General features: G+C 34.6%; 1 protein-coding gene across 1 annotated transcript in view; it reads right to left on the bottom strand.

Moving 5' to 3' along the window:
• Positions 1-22,083, bottom strand: part of CCDC141 (coiled-coil domain containing 141) — an 82,197-nt gene that overhangs the window by 47,717 nt on the left and 12,397 nt on the right. The window contains 6 exon segments of the mRNA XM_084523712.1: positions 518-690; positions 4,628-4,822; positions 10,509-10,628; positions 17,789-18,042; positions 18,337-18,445; positions 20,809-21,000. Of these exon segments, the coding sequence (XP_084379838.1) occupies positions 518-690; positions 4,628-4,822; positions 10,509-10,628; positions 17,789-18,042; positions 18,337-18,445; positions 20,809-21,000 (1,043 nt within the window).

The raw sequence follows: 22,083 nt of genomic DNA, 5'->3' as shown, positions 1-22,083 counted from the left end.
TAGGCATGTAAAGTGTTCCACATGAGGTCTAATGACAGCAAGGCAACATTGAAAAGTCATATTATGTTTGTTTTCTTACAACAGGACTTATATATATATATTTACATATATATATATATATATAAATGTCTGCTTGCATCATAAAAATATTATATATATATTTATATAATATATATAAAGATATATATATATCTTTAGAAGCAGAAAAAAAGGTCTAAAAGGGCTGCAGGAAGAGTTTGCAGCTGTTTACATTTTCTTTTACATTTTTTTTCCTGAAGTGTTAACTAAACCACCATTTCTGAACCATGCCCTATTTGACACCACTCTTGAAAGTAGAATGTAGTGTTCCTAAACATTTTTGTTAAATAGACAGGTTTGTATAAATGCCAGCAGTGAGATATGAAAGGTAAGCATGGCTGAAATGGTCTTTTAGAACCACACTTAGTTAACTAGTACAGTAGTAAAGCTACAAGTAGATATGGAGAAACACAACAAATATGAAAAATAGAGGGAATACCTGTGAGAATCTGCTTTATTAACTAAAGTTTGCCCTTTTTGCAAAGTACTTGCTGTGCAGCTTTTAATTTCTTCCTTTAATTCCTCGTACTTCATTGCCAAGATAGGCAGACTTAAGCCTTCCGAATTAAGGATTCTAAAGTAATTCTCAATACCTTCAAGTGCATCAAGCGCCTGTAAAAAACAAAACAAAACAAAACAAACAAACAAACAAAAAACTGTTGTCAATATTTCTATTTAAAATGCAAGCATAAATTCTTTTACATAAACTGATGGCCAACGGGCAATTAACATTGCCCATTTCTTCAGTTTCCCCATTTCTCAGAACAACAACATTTTAATTTAGGATCTGATACTGATTTTGCAGGTCACAGAAGAAAAGAGGTATAATTCAACAAGTTTATGCAAGTATGGGCATGCAAAATCATAATTACTCTGAATTTAAAACTATTCAATTTTCAGAAATAGTCAAACTAATTGGATACTGAAGCAGAACCAAAACAGCAACAGTAATACAATTAACAGTGTTAGCACTCTAAGGTTTGTTGAAGCACAACCAAGGAGCTTCACCATTATTATTTTAATGTTTTAAATATATCAAACAAATTCAACAAGTAAATTATAATTAAATCTATTTTTATTAAAAACATTCTTTGATTTTGCAGACATGCACTTCTGTTTTCTTATACTTGTTCTCCATTTTTCTTTAACACAAGAAGGTTCTCGTTCAAACAACAGAAGTGACAACTCCTGCCTTTTAATGCTGAATGAAGGCAACATTTAAATACTCCATTAGTAAAGTTAGTAAATAGTAATTTCAATAAAAATAGAAATGGTCAAATGCACACCTGAAATTATGAACATAAACACAATGCAAGTATTATGCTTTCCAGAGACCTGAAAAGTAGCATCAAAACAACTAATAATCTACTTTGTTCATTTGTTCATTAGATGTAAATAGTCCAAAGGTTCAGATGTGCCCTCAGAATAAATAGAAAATGTGTCTTTTCTGAACTATAGTGATTCAGTTTCAGTGCACCACAGGAGTAGCAGATCCTGTTTTATTCACTCTTACACTTAACAGGAACAGCAGCATACTGAGCAGACACAAGAACTAGTCCTGTCTTTATCAAGTACATTCACAAAGCACAGCCCTGTATTATGAAAAGATGCTACCTTTGCTCTCAAAGCAACAGACCTATAATTCATATAGCTCATTGTTCAAATTAGAAGGGGATTCATTATCAAGGACAGTTTTTGCACTGTTTCCACCTAACCTTGTCTGTTTCTGTATTGTAAATGAGATCAAGAAAGATCAAGATCATTTACTGGAAGAAAAGATCTTTGTCACTTCAAGGGTCTACAAATAATTTCAATACTAAGTGTTGTTTACATGTTGTTTAATAAAAAAAATACTGAAGGAATATATCATAGGTTAAAAGACACATGGTAAGAGCCCCACCTGCTGCTCAAAACAAAAACCAGTGCAAGCTGTTGGTTGTTTTTTTCAGCATGTATAATAGATATATCAAGTTTGTTGGAGCTATCCCTGGAAGTTATCTGCTTATAAAGTTTCATTAAGTGATCCACAAAGAACATGCCTTAAAAATTACAGAAGACCACTTGGTGTTTGGCCACCTTGAATTAGGAACTTTTCTAACTAGTTTTCTAACTAAAAAGTTTTGGAAAAACATTTGCATAGCTAATACTACTTGCTGTATGTGCCCATGAAGAACAGGTTTATTGTAAAACACAAATAAAGAGCTTTCACATTTTAAGTCTGGTCATTAATTTTGAGGTCCTGCTTTGCAGTTGAAAATTTTCAAATGTAGCAATAGATTTTCAAGACTCTGAAGGACTTAAAAAATCAATTGGACTATGGGATATCTTCAGATAGCAGATTCTAAGCACCTAGTATCTCCAAAAAGGGTACAAGTCCTTGTTTCGTGTAACTTCAGTGTAATATGCACTTGGTCCAGCACTGCTGGCTAAACACCTCATGTCTCAAAGGCTTAATGCCCCAAATCAAGGCAACAAAATCAACAAACTGTTTTTAAAAAGAGAGGTCACCAATCTGATAGAGGGTTCCTTGCTTAATCCTTCTACTCTAAATCAGAGTTCATTTAACAAATTGTTGCATATTAATACTAGAAAATAGTTTTGTCGTATATTTGGCAGACATGTTGCACCATCCTCCCCTCCCCAGCATTTTAAATGCTAGAACACCACTGGTGTTCTAACAGTTTGGGGTAAAACTGGAAGTTATCAAGACTTCTCAAGTAGTACTTGAAAGGGGAAAAATTGTCTTATTCAACTTTATTTTCACCTCTGATGAGTTTCTAGACGACAGTACAAGCTAGTGTCAAACTAGCATTTAAAGAGAATTTTGATTTTTATTGTATAAGCACACATCCACTAGAAACTGGATTACAACCATTTTCCTTATACAAAGAGCAACTGGTCAGTGGGGGGGGGGGTGAGAGAGCGGCTGTGGTGGAGCTTGGCTGCCCACCTGAGTAAAACCACTACAAACCTGAATCACTGTCTGCAGATGAGGACATCTTTGATGGAAATTACTACCTACACATTATCTTGCTGACCTCAGCGTCAAGCAAGGACCCCAAGTGTGGGCCTTGTCTCATCATTAGCACTGTGATTATGGGAGTTCTGTGTCTTAACTGACTGCTTTTTTATTATGTTATAGAATCATAGAATCATAGAATATCCTGAGTTGGAAGGGACCCTTAAGGATCATCAAGTCCAACTCTTTGACACCGCACAGGTCTACCCAACAGTTCAGACCATGTGCCTAAGTTCACAGTCCAATCTCTTCTTAAATTCAGACAGGCTCGGTGCAGTGACCACTTCCCTGGGGAGCCTGTTCCAGTGTGCAACCACCCTCTCTGTGAAGAACCCCCTCCTGACGTCCAGCCTAAATTTCCCCTGCCTCAGCTTAACCCCGTTCCCGCGGGTCCTGTCACTAGTGTTAATGGAGAAAAGGTCTCCTGCCTCTTGACACCCCCTTACGAGGAAGTTGTAGACTGTGATGAGGTCTCCCCTCAGCCTCCTCTTCTCCAGGCTGAACAGGCCCAGTGACCTCAGCCGTTCCTCGTACGTCTTCCCCTCAAGGCCTTTCACCATCTTCGTAGCCCTCCTCTGGACACTTTCCAACAGTTTCATGTCCTTTTTATACTGTGGTGCCCAGAACTGCACACAGTACTCGAGGTGAGGCCGCACCAGCGCAGAGTAGAGCGGGACAATCACCTCCCTTGACCTACTAGCGATGCCGTGCTTGATGCACCCCAGGATACGATTGGCCCTCCTGGCTGCCAGGGCACACTGCTGGCTCATATTCAACTTGCTGTCTACCACGACCCCCAGATCCCTCTCTTCTAGGCTGCTCTCCAGCGTCTCATCGCCCAGTCTGTACATGCAGCCAGGGTTTCCCCGTCCCAGGTGCAGGACCCGGCACTTGCTCTTATTGAACTTCATGCGGTTGGTGATCGCCCAGCTCTCCAACCTGTCCAGATCCCTCTGCAAGGCCTTTACGCCCTCATTTGAGTCCACAACTCCTCCAAGTTTGGTGTCATCAGCAAACTTGCTCAAAATACCCTTTATATGTATAGAGCATGTACTGTATGGTATGCCCTATATGAGGAATTGTATATTGTTCTTGATTTTCCTCATGTCTGATTATACATTAGCCCCTGTGGAGACCACTGCAAGTAAATATATACCATTTCTGATATCCAAACTAGCCTGTAATAGTTAGAGTATTATTGAACAGCTTCTGTCTCTTCATACAGCTTAACGATATCATAGCAGAGACAATGACCTTTAAATTCAGATTTTCCCAAACTATGTTTCCCAAATACTTTTTTGGGAAACTGAGTGTTCTTCTCAATATATATATATTTTTAATGCTTTTTAAAAATACATCTGCCATTTTGGATAGAAGTTTCAGAAAAGAGATCATATTAAAGGGTAATCAGATTAGCAATTCTCTATTCAAAATTGTTTAGAAAACTGTTTGCATAATCCCACACCTATCATCCCACAAATGTACACTAATGTTATGATCACATTATTACAAGCTTGGCTTTTTACCAACCTTGCCAGCAGCATTAAAAAAGTTATTGGCCTCTTGTAGCAGGGCTTTCCTTTCTTCCATATGGCAGCACACTTCTTCTTGCAACAGACAGATTTTCTGATTTGTGAGGTTTAGATGTTCTTTTTCTGTATAGTCCTCCGAAAGCAAAATCTTAAGTGCTTCAGCCTCTAATTGTTCCACAGTGGAGTTCCATTCCTGATAGGAAAAATTCCGTTTTAATCAACTACCAGGAGGAAAACAATATACCTACACAAAGATCTTATTAATACTTGAAAACATACATTTTGTTTACAAGCCTGAAATTTATCACTGTTTGAAGCTATTTCTTTTAGGATGAATTCTCAGCAAATTATGTCTTCTTTGTAACAGCTGTCAGTGGTGGCATCCTACATTCCTTTACAAAGTTTCACAGGCAAGATGGCCTGGACAACATAAAAACAAACAAAAAAAAACTTTAATGACAAACATCCCCTTAAAACCAACTGTTCATCAAAGAACAAAGTAAAATATTGCCTGGGTAACGGCTGCTTCCATTAAGACAATGTTTGCTGAGAACTGTCTGGTAATCAATTAAATCAGATGACTACCCTTTACAGTGAATTGTGGTATCACCCCTGAAACTATCAGTTGTACATTTGCCCTGATTTCCTGATGGACAAAATACAAGTCCATTCAAAGCCTTACCTGATCTTGAACCTTCCTAGTGGCAGTGACAGACAGAAGGAAAGGTAATTTAGAAAGGAAGACCATAATTTGGAATTCAAGCCACAGAATCAAAAGCATTACTGACACTTAATTGAGGTAGGTCCTTTAAAACCAAGGTGGTTTAAAATGGATTCAGTTGAATCAGTACAAGTTTACACACACTTTGTATACATTGCACCAGTTGGAAGCATCTAATCAGAACTGATTGTTTATGTTGACTCCTACTTCTATTTTTAACTACTCACACTGAACTGACTTGTGTTTCTAGTGTGCTGACCCTAGATCCCTAAAATTTAGGGGTTAAGCCTTCATGCACCAAACTTTTTATTTTTTTCCTAAACCTATGGTAAATACTATTACAGTATTCATTCCCATTATCTTTTTTAGATTATGACTTAACCATATAGACATATCAGACTAGGTAGCTCAAATGGAAAAGAGTTTTACTTTAAGAGTAATTTCACCTTTTCCTGTCTTACAACTACTGCTTTGGTTTTTAGTCATTTGATTTTGCTGCATTTTTATAGAGAAAATGATAAATTACCGCAACAGTTGCATTATGTACTTTGACCCTGTTGTGTTTGTCAGCACTTTTAATTGGTGTCTTATCATGCTATTCAAAACAAAAGGAGCATCTGCTATTCTGCAATTTCCCATGCCTTAGGTAGCATCTTTTTTCCACATTTTCTGGTAATGAATTAAATGTATTTTGAAATAAGACAAACTTTAAAACATTCATTTAGCATTTCCTTCCACAGAATTGTATCAAATGTCTGATAACTCAGACAGAAAAAATCTAAAAGATATGAGAGCATTTTTTCCATGCAAACTCTCTAAGGTGTGCACAAAGAAATTGCACTTTTTTCCAAGAAAACCCTCTAAATCTATATAAGTATTCCTTAAGAACCTGAACCAAACACCTCTATTTTCCTAGAGAAATAAAGAGAGATTAATCGGGGACACAATGAAAGCAAATTATTATTGTTATTTTTGAAATATTTTCATTTTGTCTGTTACTGACAAACAGCTGTAGCAAACTCCTTTTTTTTTTTTTTTTAATATTAATTTGAAACAAAAAATAATGACCACTTATGAATTCTGGATGCAAAAATTTTCAGTCTGCACTTCCAATCAAGTGAAATCATACACTATTCCTTAATGCACAACTCCCCTTTCACAAAATTCTTTGTCTCTCTGCTCTAAGTAATGTTGAGCAAGAATAAGGCTTTTGAGGTTAATTATAGTCTAATGTGCTATTTTTATTCCTGTTTACCTTAAGTGTCTATGTTGGAAATAGCACAGGATCTCTCTCCATACACACAACTTTAATTGACCTAGTTATGAGCAAATCATGCTAAATTGGACCCCTGACATACAGCTGTATCAGCACCACAATATCAGCACCACATTCCAGCACATGTGACTGGAACGAGTGGTACCAAATGTATTCTGAGGTCATATTAGAAAAAGCTTTGTTTACATTAAAACATAATGAGAATTAGAAAACATTACAGTTGGAAGCTTTTAACTGGGATGAATAGACTGAAAAAAGGCCAGGAAAGTGCAGTTGGATATGTGCATCCTCATTTCTTATACTATTCATATCATAATTAATAATATTTTATGCAAGAATGAAAAGGGCGTATTTTAATGCAACAAAAAGGGCAATTTTCTAGAGTTAGCTTAGAAGCAGATAAAGAAAAAGAGAAAAAAGTTCTGAATTGTTTCAGTGTATTGCAATGTGTAAATCATCATTACAGCAGGCAAGACTAATTGTAAGAAATTGACTCAACTTGTAGAGTTGCAAGAGGATTTCACTGTAAAAACATTCACAAATCCATTGGGTATATATTACCCAATAGCAGTTTTCAAATAATCTTGAAGCAAAGGTTAAACTGTCTCTTTAATACTCAGCCAAACTTCTTTCATAACCTTTCTCACACACATATTAAAAACAAAATAAAACAACGTAATTTATTGCAATAATTTATAGTGGTTTTTTTTTGTTTGTTTGTTTTTTTAAAGAAGTATGGAAATGACAACCTTTCACACTCTTAAAATATTTTGATCTCTCTAAAAGCTATTTCATCACCACTCAAAACCAGTTCAACTTTCTATAAAATAGCTGGAGAATTTCTAGTATTTCCAGCTTTCTATTTGCAAGGAAAGATTTCTACACATAAAAAGCCTATACTTCCTGTCAATAAGGACATACAAACTCAGCAGAAAAATCTTTGTTCTTTCTGTACTTCATCATCCAACATGTTAAATTTGTAACAGTCTGCTTGTCAGCGCTAAAATATTTGTTACTCATTTCCCCTGTAAAGAACACAAAGGCTACTATTACTTTGACTTTTTTTTTTTTTTTTTTTTTGACAAGAAACGTGCGTGAATTCCTCTGACCTACTGAGGCGGCAAAGCACTATATGTGCCTATATTCAATGTGTCTCCTTAGCTTATATCACTATTCCCTTTTTTTCCTCACAGTAGTAAGCCTTTTAAACATTTTGTTTCAGTAGTCCATCTGAGGAAAAAAAAAAAAAAAGAGCTCTTCCGCTCTTCTTAGGTTATTTGATTGATCAGGTATTTTTCAAGAGGGTTATAACTGATGGATGAAATGTCAAAAAACATAGTTCATAACAGTGATGGCGATACTGAATTTTGCCATTAAGAACTATTCTGAAACATTGGTTTCAGGATAGAGCATGTTAATACCTATGATGGCTATGACAGACTCAATAACCATGCAGATACAGGAAAGAAGTGCTCTCCAAATAATCTTTATTAAAAGGGGGACTGATTCTAGCACTCTTTACTCCTTTATCTCTAAAGCTATTTGGCCACAAAGCACTTCTAGTGGTTCTTTCCTACCATGTCAAGCAACCCACAGAGCTGTGACAGAAAGTTGTTAATTAGTGCCAGCATAGTCCCACTTAAATATGAATTCCAGGCATGAACTCAGAAAGAACTAGAATCACTCTTCCTTCAATCTGTCTCTCCTCTATTCTCAAATCTTACTTGGTGTGGGAGTGTATTGGGGGCCCATTTAATGTTTGTGAGGGTGGCATTGTATTGTTTTGTTTTTCCTCCTTTTATGAATCATTGTTTTTGCTCTTGATTATTGCACAAGATAGCGCTAATGTTCAATGGTTTCACCTCTCAACAAGGTAAAGAGAAGATACCAACTTAAGAATGTAATAAACCATTCTCCTATCTTCTGTCAGCCCAGTCACACAAATAAAGGTCTAAATCCTTTCTAGTCTTGCCTCTGAGCAATTTAAACAAATCATGTGCCCTGACAATCTTAATGCAAAAATACATGCAAGTAAACGAAAGCGTATTTTCTGTTTTAAACTGTTCACAACAGAGTTTCAATTCTTTCCATTATCTTACTCCCTATGGGAACACTTAACACTTGTCTATATGACAGCAACTTTTCACCACACTCTCAAAACTACAGTATACATATGAAATGTTACTTGAAAAGATGCATTTATACCACTGTAAGACCTAATACAGAAATCTGAAAATTTATTTTATCAGTCCTTATTATTTCTGATAGAATGTTATTAGAAATCGTAGTGGCCATTCAGACAGTATGGGAAAGACACTAATCAACATTATTGCAGTGGGGTAAATAAAATATTTTAAAGCTACTAATTGCTTTTTGGAAACATTCACAGTTTATGGAATCAGGGAATTAGCCATAAATTACAACAGACATCAGCTATGCTCTAAGCAATCACCAAGCCACAGAAAGCATGTAATTAATTAATTGGCCAAGTATTGTGTAAGGTCCTCCTCAGAGTTATGCCTGCAAATAAACTGAGAAGTTCTTCACAACTGTTTTCATATTTGCTCGCATGAACTGATAAAACAGTTAGCTGTTTGATCTAATAAAACTTCTGAAGGCTTCTGGAAACTACATTTCACTCAGAAATTAATGTAGAATATTAACAATTTACTTCTTAATTAGCATATAAGATGCTAAAGGGATTCCTGAAGGGAGGGCAATTCTAACTGTAGTTTTTGTGTTACCAGAAAAATCTGATATTGTGTTTTTGCTATTACTTAAGAGATTGCTTTCAATATATATACAGCAAAAGTTGTCTGCTTTTACCTTGACAAGATGTTGAAGAATCAGAGGTAATAAAATTACGCAGTAAAATTGTAGAAGAGGAATTTTAAAGCACTAATTCAGTTCATTATCTTAATAGTTTTATAAAGAAACTTTTAGTTTCTGCTCCTAGATTTTCCAAACAACATGGAATCGTACCATACTTATGTAATTTTTTGTGTGCTTTTTATTTTTTCTCCTGCTTTGCTTGTGCAAGCATTACAGCAGAATTTAGTTTTTCAAACACAAACTTCTCTAAATTAAGAAAATCTGTTTTCTGACATGCTGTATTTGTTCCTATAGGAATAGTCTTTGGATGAAAACAGGCTGTGTGGTCACATGAGTTCTCCAAACACAACTGTTAGAAATGATATCATGATGATTTATCTTGACCCAGCAACAGCACCTACCTGATGAGAACACAATTGAGCACCTAAAGAAATGTTCTAAATTATATGCAATTTACATTAAACAAATATTTTTTTGATATCAACATTTTCTTAGATACCATCTTGCTTTTATGAGCCATGGTAAAAGATTTATTCTCTAGAAAACTGCTATTCACACTGAAAATAAAATTGCAGTTACTTTTGCACCTAATAAATAAATTGATATGCACCTGTTTCAATCACATATGCAGTTCAGTAAGAATGGATTATGGTAGTAGTGGCAGGCTTTTTATGTTCTATCAAAATTTTAATTTTGATACATTTTATTAAATTGTTTTTCTTTAGTATTTGCAATGTTGTTTAATACATAAACTACCAATCTAGAAAATTGCCACTACATTGAAAAACAAATTAAACAGCATAAAGGATTACTTTTCCTTTGCCTTGTAAATAGCTTTTAAAGCTTTAAACATGAAAAATACCGTCAAACATGAAAGTTTTTGTTAAAAGAAGTAAAATGAAAAAAAAAAACAAAAACACACTAATTCAGACAAATATATACCACACATACACATACCGAGTGTATTAAACTCATATATTAAACTCATAAGTTCATATTTTGCTATTTATTTTTAAAGTTACTTCACTATTCAGTTATCATATTTCTTACTTTCACTTTGACTTCCATTTCTTTATGCTCTTGAAGTAATTCTTCATTTTCCAATAAAGACGAGCCTAGGTTTTGCTTGTGTACATAATCTCTGATGTTCTTCTTGTACCAAGATGTTACCTACATAAATAATATGAAGAATTCTCAGTCGATGAAAACTTGAAAAATGCCTGTCCATTCTTTGAATATGTACAAGATGGTTTCATCTAAAAAAGCAGCCCTAATTTTCATTCTTTTAATTTTTCATTCCTAATGTTGATACTTTTATTCAAATGTTTGCATTAGTACTAATATTAGTACTAATATTAGTACTATATTAGTACTATTAGTTAATAAATACAGAATAAAAGGATTGTGATCAAAATAAACACATACTGGAATATATATATAACAGGACAGCTTTAATAGCTTTCAAAATGAAAAAAATCCTACATCTCACAGATGTGGACTTTAGCAAATGTCTATATGTCACTTTCATTAGTCAAACTGTTGTAAACTGCACAGAATGACTTGCATTTATTTCTACTTGATTAATTTTATGTACCTCTCACTTTCATTGTAAACTGCACATGGCAGGAATTCCTGAGTGAAGCTTTGTATTTTAAAATAGTAGTATCAAGTAGACTTCTTTCAACCTTTTCAAAGTCTGGAAAATCACCACCATAATTAAATAATTAATAGCATACTCAGAATTACTTTGTACTGCAGGTACTACGTATTTTTAAAGCACGCTCCAGATTTTTTTCCTACCTGTTCATGTAGAAGCTATTTTAAATAAATAGAAAGGATTCTAAGAGTGAAAAAACCTTAAAACTGAAAATGCTTCCAACACATCTAAAAAATAAAAAACAAAAAACTGAGCAAATTATCAAATTACTCAACAGAGCCTGGAAGGTAAACAATTTATGTTGCTGCTAAGCCTTCAATTTCTTGAGCATATCCTCCAGATGTGTATTTACTGACTTTTTTTTTTTTTTTTTTTTTTTTCTGGAAGCAATTTTTCACAGAACAGGGGGAGAAAACAGGATAAAAAAGCTCTTCAATCGAAATAAAGGTATCAACTTACCTGTTACCATCACTGGCAAAACAGACTCAACATCAGGAAAATTCATTTAATTTGTTGCCAGTTGCAGATTTAGATGGTGGATTTGGATTTCTCCAGGCTCAACCTCACTCCTTCAGTCTCAATTCTTCTACATCTCTACCCTCACAAAGCAGCACAGGGGGGCCAGGGCGTTACAGTCCGTACATAACAGCTTTTCTGTGCTGCAGCTTCCTCCTCACACTTTTATCCTCCTCCAGCATGGGATCTCCAGGGGCTGCAGTTCCTGTCAGGATACCCTGCTCCAAAATGGGCTCTCTGTGGCTACACTTCTGTCAGGGATTACTCAATTGACACACCTTCTCCACAGTTTGGGTAGCTACTCCTAGATTGCTTCTCTCCATGGGCTGCAGGTGTCCTTCTGAGACACCTGCGGGACCACCTCCTTCTTCTCCTCCTCCTCCTTCTTCACTGACCTTGGTGTTCACAGGGCTGTTCCTCACAGGTTTTTGCCCCACCCTCACTCTTCACCCTGCTGGTGCAGCCCTTTTTCCTTTCTCAACTGTGCTTTCACTGAGGCACCAACAGCTTCACTAAAGGAGAGCTCAGCCAAGTTCTGCCACGGCACCCTTGGAACTTGCTGAAAGTGGCTGTGTCTGGCACAGAGCCACCCCAGGCTCTCCCCACAGTGGCTGCCCTGCAGCCACTGGCTTCCAGACTCAGTACACTTGTGAAACTGGGGGTATTTTAAGGAGGGGAATTCTTACACGTGTTAATTCAAAGCTTATACACACATATACTGTCCCATGCCATGCTGAAGCTCTTGTACAGTCAGACACTGTGTGAGACTGATAATACACTAGTGAACGGAAATTAAGTAACACACTTTTCTTTCTAAAAATTATTCACATCAGGAAAAACTTTGTTTTTCACTCCCTTTCTTCCAGTATGTATTAAAGCACACATGTATACACAACATAAATTAAGTCTGACACCTTAATTCAGGAAGTTTGAACTTGAGCAGCTTGTAAAATATATTCTGACATAGTAATGCTGAACTGCAAGCATCATGTTTTCTTGTGGATGAGCTATTCTCAAATTAATTTCTCTACTATATTCACAATTAATTGACTACTGTTAAATACCTTTTTTTTTTTTTTAAATGTATTTTTTACTTGCAGTGCCAGTTGTGTGCATTTCTCTACCAACAGGTGATTTTCCCTAGCTATGAATTTATCTGTGTTTTCATATTGCTTTTATCTATTAGTGTATTTGAGTGGCTGATGCTTGAGTTACTACTCTGAGTTTCAAATAATACTTTTCTCATCAGGATCTGAAGACATTGTCAATACAATGTGCAATACAGTACAGATCCAGGGGACATTTAAGTCCCTCTCTTCAGAACTACACTACCTAAACCCTTCCCTAATCTTTAATGCATTCATCTTCACAATATTGCTAGTGAAACATCCTTGTTTAATTTCATATATTAACTTCATAACAAATTAGGGCAGAAATGAACCACAGACATTTTAAAAGAAAAATGCAGCACTTCAATTTAAAATTATCAAGTACAGACTTACAAAGAAGAGAAGTAATAAAATGTAATGTGAGGAGATTGGCAGGGAGGAAATATCACTACTGCAGCATCCAAGAACTTGTAACGCCAAATTTGAGGAGGATGAGGAAACAACACCAAAAAACAACCAACCAACCACCCACCCACCACTACTAAATGTGATGTATACCAGTCAAGAAAAGCATTTCAAGTCCATATATATTGCAGCAGTCCTTCTCATTTGTGAAGTTTCTTATTTGTGTACACAGAACCATTGTGTGCTTTTTCTTTGTCCTTTTTTTTTTTAAAGGACTTTCTGTTTAGACAATATTCCCAAATGCAGAAAATACTTAGAATATTAACTCATAAGAGTAATAATTTCAGTTTTGAAGGGAATGTTTGCAACTGTGAAATATTAAGACCAAATAACCCATGTAGGTGCATGATACTTTATTAGGAATGCCTATATTCTCTGGAAAGATTATGTCTCACCAACAAGGGGATTCATTTGGTAGGATGTCAGAAATTCATTTTGTTTAAAGGTGTTGGTTTTTTTTGGTTCTTTGTAGAATGAAAGTCTAGGAACCATATGAAGTTGGCACACATATATAAAAATAGTAAGAGGAACTAAATTACCACTTTAAGAAAAAACAGCACTGGGGATCAGACATTTGGAAATACAAAAGGGGAGAAGTCTTGACCATAACAAAGGCAATGGAAAAACTACAGCTAAATTCACTGGTGCCATGATTTCACCACTAGCAGCTAGCAGAGAAGTAGCCTTAATTTGAATTGACTATAGAATTTGGAATAACGTAACTATATTCAGGTCTACATGACAGCACTCATTGTAAAATGTAATTTTTGATATTTATGAAAAAAGGCTTTTGCAGAATGTGCTGGAATCATATGTGAACTCTAAAGTTCACAGATGAACTTCATACAACATCTTAATGATTCAAATAGTTCTAAACATTAAAAGACAATGGTTATATTTGCCTCCAAATTGTCCAAGCTAAACTTGATGCTTTCATTCTAGCTATTGAAGCACCACAATGCTGGGCACAGCTATCAGAAAAAATCAGCAAAGAGCACACCGCCAGCAGATGTAGGCCATGTTTAGATGATTCTCTACAGCAGTGTTGGTGCATTAAATACTGCTGCAGATTTCTTCTCATGTATGTGCACGTTCACGTATGTATTTCCAGATCATATTTACTAGATGTTAGAATGCAAATATCAATTTTTCATAATGGAAATTTGGTTTCAAGTAAAGAAACGGCAGAACCTTTCTATATCCTGACATATATAAATACTTGTAGTCAAGATCATAAACCTATTTATTATGCAAAGATTAAAAGGGAAGAATACCCTGAATAATTCACCAAGATAAAGATACCTTACTTTTTTTTTTTTTTTTTTTCTTTTTTTAGTCAAACTGCATTTAATGAAAAGAAAATAAAAAAGAAGTTGTGACTTACACCAAGATAGTTTGTTTCCTATATATCTGTCTGGACAGTCAATACGGGTGTACTAAACTGTACTCTGAATTTTACTCAGCTCTTATGTCTGCCCTTGATGCTACCAAGGACCAGAAATAATTTTAACTGTCTCATATATGCATGACTGAAAGAAAAAAAAATACATTCATAAATCTACTTCCAAAGATAATTAATTATGCACAAAATAGTGTAATCTGCCTTTGATTTTCATTAATGAGATTATCAGAAAATAGTATGCTGACACTTCCAAAAAGAAAGGTTAGACACCCTTCTCTAAAGGTATAATAAGTACACTTACACATATGAAAATACTGATAAAGAAACATGTTGCAATCATCTTATCATCACATTCCAATTAGAGATCAAAGGAAGGTGCTGCATTTTTAAACTTTAAACTTAAACTTTACAGCTTTTTTTAAAGAAAACAAACAAACAAACAAACAACAACAACAACGAAAAACCATCTGCATTAGTAATTGTGCATAGCAAAACAGAGGAGCAAAAACCCACTCGTATCCTGCACAGCATAGCTCATCTCCAGTACACCACTTCCTCTGTATCCCCTGAACTCTCATTAACATCAGTGGGAGTTCAATATGCTCTTCTTACATATGTAGCAACATTTGACATCAGTCGGAGTTCAGTCCTGTACAGAGACTAAAATATTAGATTTCAGATCTGCTGAGAGGCTTTGAGAATTGAATTTGTCAGCACAGAAATATATGCATAATGTCTTAGAGACCAGAGGGAGACATTTTACATAAAGTCTCTAAAAGTTAATTTTCCAGTGTTTGTATTTAAATATGAATATATTACTTGTAAATGATGCAGACATTATACCAGGCTTGATTGTTAATGAATCATGATTGAATGGCTAAGCACAAGTATATTCTAAAAAGCATGATTCTAAAAACTATTTCAATTTGTCACTCCTTGTGTATACCAGCTTCAAACTGGATGCAGGTGTGAGCTAACAGGTAGTTAAATACTAGCCCCTCTTTCCAGATAACCAGAAAACTTGCCAGTACATAACTGTTTTTATTCTTACTCTTTGTGATACAAGCACCTACCTGAAAGGAAAAGGAAGCATACACACATAACTCACTGCACAGCATTTTCAATTATCCTTAAATTAGGGTCAGTCTGGTTGCTCCCAAATACCTATCTGGTTATCTGCCTGCTGTTTGGTTACTCCCAAGTATTTAGCCCTTGCACAATGAGGACAGGTAGAAATCTTTGGCAAAATTTATGAAGTTGTGTGGCCTTTACCATCTCAGGTAATGTGAATTGTTTTTGAGACGTGTGCTTGAGTCAAAAAAAAAAAAAACACAAACACATATTTCTCTCTTACTCTTCAATAGCAAAAATGCTTCCATTTGAGCGTTCCTCTATATTTGAATACTATGTGACAACACAGGGATTATGAAGTAATTGTAGTTATATCTAATACTTTTTAATCAAAGGATTTTTTTTTAATCCTAGATGAAAAACAACACAGTTCCAATCTACTGAGTTAGACTGATACTGACAGTTCAATTCTTGCTGTTTTAAATTTATTAGAATTCACTAAACTTAAGATCTTTCTTTTATGCGATAGCTATGTGGTAATACTGGAAAAAAAAAAAAGTGCCGTGAAAAACAGTAACAGCAATATGCATCTCTAAGCAGGCACTAGATATTTTTTTAATGATTTGTGAAGAAATTGATAAAGCCTGTCATTCATTTTTCATTATTTCCATGTAAGCATATAATATTAAGGGCTTTTTTTTCAGCTATTTTATAATTAGATATTGAGATTAGGGCATTTGCATAGAGACCACACTATTTTTATCTGTTCTATCTAATCATTAAATAATTCTTGCTCTGTTTCTTGCAGCTACTGCTATTGAGTGCTCCAGAAATAAGGCTGTCAGTTTGCTTGCGTACCTTAACAATTATGTTGTCTCTATGCAAAACTGCAAATAGTTTTTTTTGTTGAGTAAGGTGCTTCTCAGTTTAAGCAACCTCACATGCAGAGCAGGTGCCTACAGAATGAATTATGGTTCATAGATTGGCATTTTCCACTGATAGAATGGGGAACTATTTTGGAGGCAAGGAATGAATACAGAGGCATTACAATCAGAACTGTACTGTTTGTGGTCCATACAAAATTTTAACCTATTAACAAAACACTTAAAATAACTCAGCTTTAATCTTATTAGACTTCGGCAGTTAAATTTGCATATGTTCCCCCTTCTCAGAGCACGCTTTCTATCCAAAGACATGGCGGCAGAGCAGGACTCTCCCTGTATCTTTTCTCTGGTGAAGTCTGTGGTGTCTCTCCATAAAAATGACACACAAGAGTCTGCTGTTGCAGAAGTTCATCAAATAATGCACACCACAAACAGAGAAAAGTTATCTGATCTGAACACTGGGAGATGAAGAGTGAAAAGGAAAAGGGCAGTAGGACTGGAGAGAGGAAAAGAAAGAGTAAGATTCAGATATACCTAGGCTTTGAAAGGAAGGTACAAAAGCAAGATGTATTTGAGAGATTCAATAAGAGATGGGAGCTAAGCTGGGAGAAAGAAGAAAAAGAGATTGCAGGCATGTAAAACCTTTAAACTATACAGAAACCTTACAATACAGAACAATACAGAAAAGACTTCTGATTTGACTCCAAGAACACAATAATCAGTCAGACTTTTAGTCACATGAATTTGCTAACTACGCTATATCTTCTCTTTAACTGACTGGTCCAAAAACAGCCTTCTGCAGCTATCATTGCTATTATCAGTTGCTGTTATAGCTCATTTAGTTAGAGAGTGTTCTGGGAATCTGATTTGAAGGGAATCTGGTTTGGTTTGAAGCACCACATTTGATAATTTAGAGAAGGATATATTTTTCAGAAATAATACAGAAGAAACTTACACTATGTAAATATTGCTTTGAAGGCATTAAACATATTAAAATAAATTATGAGGATGTTATATATAAAGTCAAATATTCAAGTTAGGATCTCACAGAAAAAAAAAAAAAAAAAAAAAAAAAAAGAGCCAGGGATGTTACCCTAATAAATATACTTAAGCTCCTTTTCTACAATAGTTTACTGTGAAACAGTCCTTGATTTTTTTATTGTTTTATTTTATTTTATTTATTTATTTTTTTTTAAACTGTGGCTTTCCTTACTATTATGTCTTACCTTGTTCTCTTGTTGATGCCACAAAAAAATTTGCAGAACCTGCTCCAGTCCTTGACGCTGATGTTTAAGAAATCTGTCCAGTTGCCGCCGCCTGTCTTGTAGCAGTTCAAGGAGACTGTCAATTTTCAAGCAGCTGCTATGGGCTCCCTGAATTAGCTCAGGATTTGCATTTGGCCCTTCACATTTGAATCCTTCTATAAATTCAGTTAGTTCTTGGCTTTTGTTTAGAAGTGTAAGCGACTTTTCCAAGAGCTCTGTAAGAAAAGAATTTCACAAGGAAAAAATAATAATTTGTAAATCTAATACCATTTTTCAAATGTTACTCAAATATTTTTAAAATGGCATACCTATTAACATACACAAGCATAATACATTTTCATTTAACACAAGAAAAAACTGCTAGAGAGTTAAATTCTTTCAACAGCATATTAGAAAAAAATATCGTATTTGTTCTGAGATATTTTTCAAAAAATTACTCAGGGGAAAACAAAAACTATCCAAGGAGTCAGCACACACTCACACCGCCAGGAGCAGAATATTGTTTGTACCTTTTGTGTGTTGCTCTTGTTGCAGAAGGAGTTCTTTCAAAGTGTCAATATTGTCAAATTCTTGAGCATTTTTTAAGAAATCTTCAACTTGGTCAATTTTAACAGCAAACTGCATTAGGAAAACAAAGGGTGGGAGGAAATGCAATATAACTGTATTTTACAGAACTCAATCCTCATTTCCGTATTATAGGGCAAAATCATTAGAATTTGTAAGTTCTTGAAAAAAAGCATTCTTAATGACTGATAGATACAGTTTTTCAGTGCATCTTCTTTTGAGGTTTGCATTGACTAAGAGGACCCAAAATTCAGTTGTAACACTCTGAAACTACAGTTTGTTGATGTCAATCATCTTTTCAATATAGACTTCAAACACACTGCAAAGATAGTCTTAACGGAAATATCTGATAATTTTAAAACTTTCAGTAAAATCTCATTTAACAGGAATTAAACATTTAACTTAGATCTCCTTCCCAGAAATTATTTCCCATGTTACCCAGAAATTATTTCCCACGTTAATATGTTGATGGAAAGAAACATTTGAGGGAAACATCAGACAGATACAATCTTCAAAGCAATATTTTTAAGGTAGTAATAAGTAGAAAATTTAAGCTATATTATGGTAAACATATTAATTGCCTGTATTGGGAAGCAGCATCTCTGTAATGAAGCCTAAAGTTAGGTTACTCCTTACAAATCATTCTGCCATAGGTTTCATATTTTACATATTTTAACATGCTATGTTTCTTGGAGCAGGTCTGGTAATCTGCTAAGGTTGTTAAAAATAGGATTGAAATTCTTCAACTTGCACCTTTGTAGGCACAACTCAAAGTGTGTAGGCACAACTCCAAGTATGAGTACCTCAGAGCCTAGGCACATATAATGTATCTTAGTTAACCTTTATAATTCTATTGCTTCATTTCAAGAATGAAGAAACCAATAGAGTTCATATTTGCATTTCACTGTAATAAAAGATGTTGAAACCTATGATGAAATTAAGGAAGATGAACACCTGTCTGCTTATTCTCCCTTTTCTATTTTTCCAGATTTCCTTCCCTTTTGCTCTAAAAGAAACGTATTATTTATCAACATTTGGGATTTGATTTCTGATTTTCGTTAAAGAGAATTCGTGAGGTAATGTTTGTGTTCTATCACAATAAAACAAAGATTTCCATAATCACTGGTTGTCATATAAAGAAAAGACTTTCCCTAAGAAGTTTCAGTTATTCCTATTTAAATAAATATTGTGTTTTGTTGTTTATTATTTAATTTCCATCTGTACATAACAGATATGATTTGTGCTACGATTCAGCTGCTGCCCTGTGCTTTAATGATATAAGCCTGTTGCTTGAACAATTCAACTACCCCTTAAAGGATTTAATTTGCACTAGGTCAACATTTTGTGGTACAGAATTTATCATATGGAATATGATCAGAATCATATCAATATGATAAAATCATATCAGAATTTATTTACCAACTTTGTACTCATTTCTTCATATAATACACACGGCCAGGACACAACAATTAGTAGTAGTCTGTTGATCTTACAGATCCTTCATTTGGAGCTCTTGGGACAGTTAGCATTTGAATGGTTGCTTTGGTAATTTATATGTAAACCTTAGCCATTGTAGAAGGAAATTTATCAAGTTAAATTATTAAACAATTATTGTAAGTTCCAGAGATGATAGGAAAATTGAAGGCAGGGAGCTACAGAAATTATCACCACTTTGACAAGGGTGAGAGACACAGAGAAATTAATAAGCAGGGGAAAGAACAACATTCTGAAATCTGTCTTCTGGACTCACACAAATACCTTTTTGTGTATTTATGCAAATGGAAGTCTTGAGCAAAGGACATGGAAGTCTTGAGTAAAGGACTGGCAAGTTAGACTACTGTTCAGTTTGCAAGCATAATTACAATAACTGTATGTATATTATAGTGTAAAACCTTCTGTGGCCAATCATCAATAATCGTTAGTGAAGACATCTGAGAATTCAGCTCTTCCAGTGCCAAATAATTTGAATCACAATGAATGAAACAAACTCTGGAGAATGTCCACAGTCACTGAATTATGCATTTTAGGTTTTGCTCCAGTTCCATTTTTCACTGTTACTTTTCTGTCAAGTACAAATCTTGGAGAAATCATGACTAAGAAGATCTTTTTTTTTTTTTTTTTTTTTTTTTTTTTTTTAAGATTTTTGTTCCATTTCATCCTGAACTACAGAGTAGGAGGAAAAGAAAGGATACATTAAGAAAATAATAATCTCTTGATCACTTCAACCCTTAGGAATGCAATAAACCGTTAACATGTTAATTTAACATAAAACATTAACATGTATAACATTGTTCATTAACATGTATTAACATGTATAATTAACATTAACATGTATAACAGAGTAAAAATACAATGGAAAGAGTTTCTGTAAGACATGAAACGTTTCCAGTTAAGAGACATTTGATTTAAAAACAAACCTCCAGAGCATTTTCAAAGAACACTGAAGTAAGTTCCAGAAGTGCCTGTCGCTTCTCTAACATAATGATGAGAGCATCCCATGCATCTCCGAGTGTCTCTGCCATGGCATCATACACCTGACTCTTGTCTTTGTTCTCCTCTGCAGCCTTGTCTGCCTCATGCAGCAGGTTCCATACTTGGTCTTCCAAAGCCTGGGAAGAAAAAGATAATGAATTCTGTAAACAGAACCCAAAATACAGTGCTAATACTGGCATCAGGATACTTTTTCAGTCAGTCTGAAACTACCCACGAATCTCTCACTCATGCTCTATTTCCAGCTCCTAAAGATATGAGTGTAGCTGTTAATGCTTGTTTCATTGTGAAATTCTCAATTTCTTCTGCTCTTAAGAGGAAACATTTTTATGAAAATTCATATGAAAACAAGTGTTAAGGGTATTTATCATCCTCTCTCTAAAATTTAGACTCATTTACTTTTACATCAGTTTAAGCACAGGAACATTCCTGGAAGTAGTATCAATACAAATATTTTGGATCTTCTTCCACATGCTGTCATGCTCTATTGATATTAAATGAGAAAGAAAATTTTTAAAGCTTTGGTATTTTTTTTATCTTGTAACTTACTAATAAATCTGTGATTACTTCAATGCTATCCAGAAAAAAGTAGTTTGAACACAGCATGCATTCTCCAGAAAACACCAAATACATGCAATGTTTCAAGGATCAACTTAATGCATATTGCCAAGGCTGGCCACCAAATAATCAATATTCTCTGGTCAAAACAACCATTCTATTGTGTTTCATTCCCTTTAGTAATTGCAGCACAACAAAGGTAACTTTGTTAAAGAGGTATAAGCTGGGCCATTTCCAGCTTATATTTAAATGTTTAGTATCAAGAAAATTGATTAGTGTTTGTTGGCTTTTTTGTTTGTTTGTTTGTTTTTTCCTATCTCAGTCTTCATCATACGCATGACTAAAAGTGTCAATTTCTGCTGTTATTACAAGTGCTATCACATGAATTTGTAATGGGAAAAGAAATCTATATTAGGCAAATTAAAGTCCATGATAAATCACCCTCATGACACAAACTAATGAAGACTAAGAAATTGGAAAACTCAAAAATCTCTTGACAGTTCAAACTGTCAGCTTGAAGAGGCTCATCAGCTGCTTCTAAAAGCAGTACTGTAAGAGTGGTATAAAAATATGGAATTCTTTTACTGAAAAAAAAAAAAAAAAGAAAGAAATTAACTAACCTTCACATACTGATTAACTCAGAA

The sequence above is a fragment of the Aythya ferina genome (assembly GCF_964211825.1).
Source record: "Aythya ferina genome assembly, chromosome: 6".
Taxonomy (NCBI): Eukaryota; Metazoa; Chordata; class Aves; order Anseriformes; family Anatidae; genus Aythya; species Aythya ferina.
This window is presented reverse-complemented; position numbering and strand designations above follow the sequence as displayed.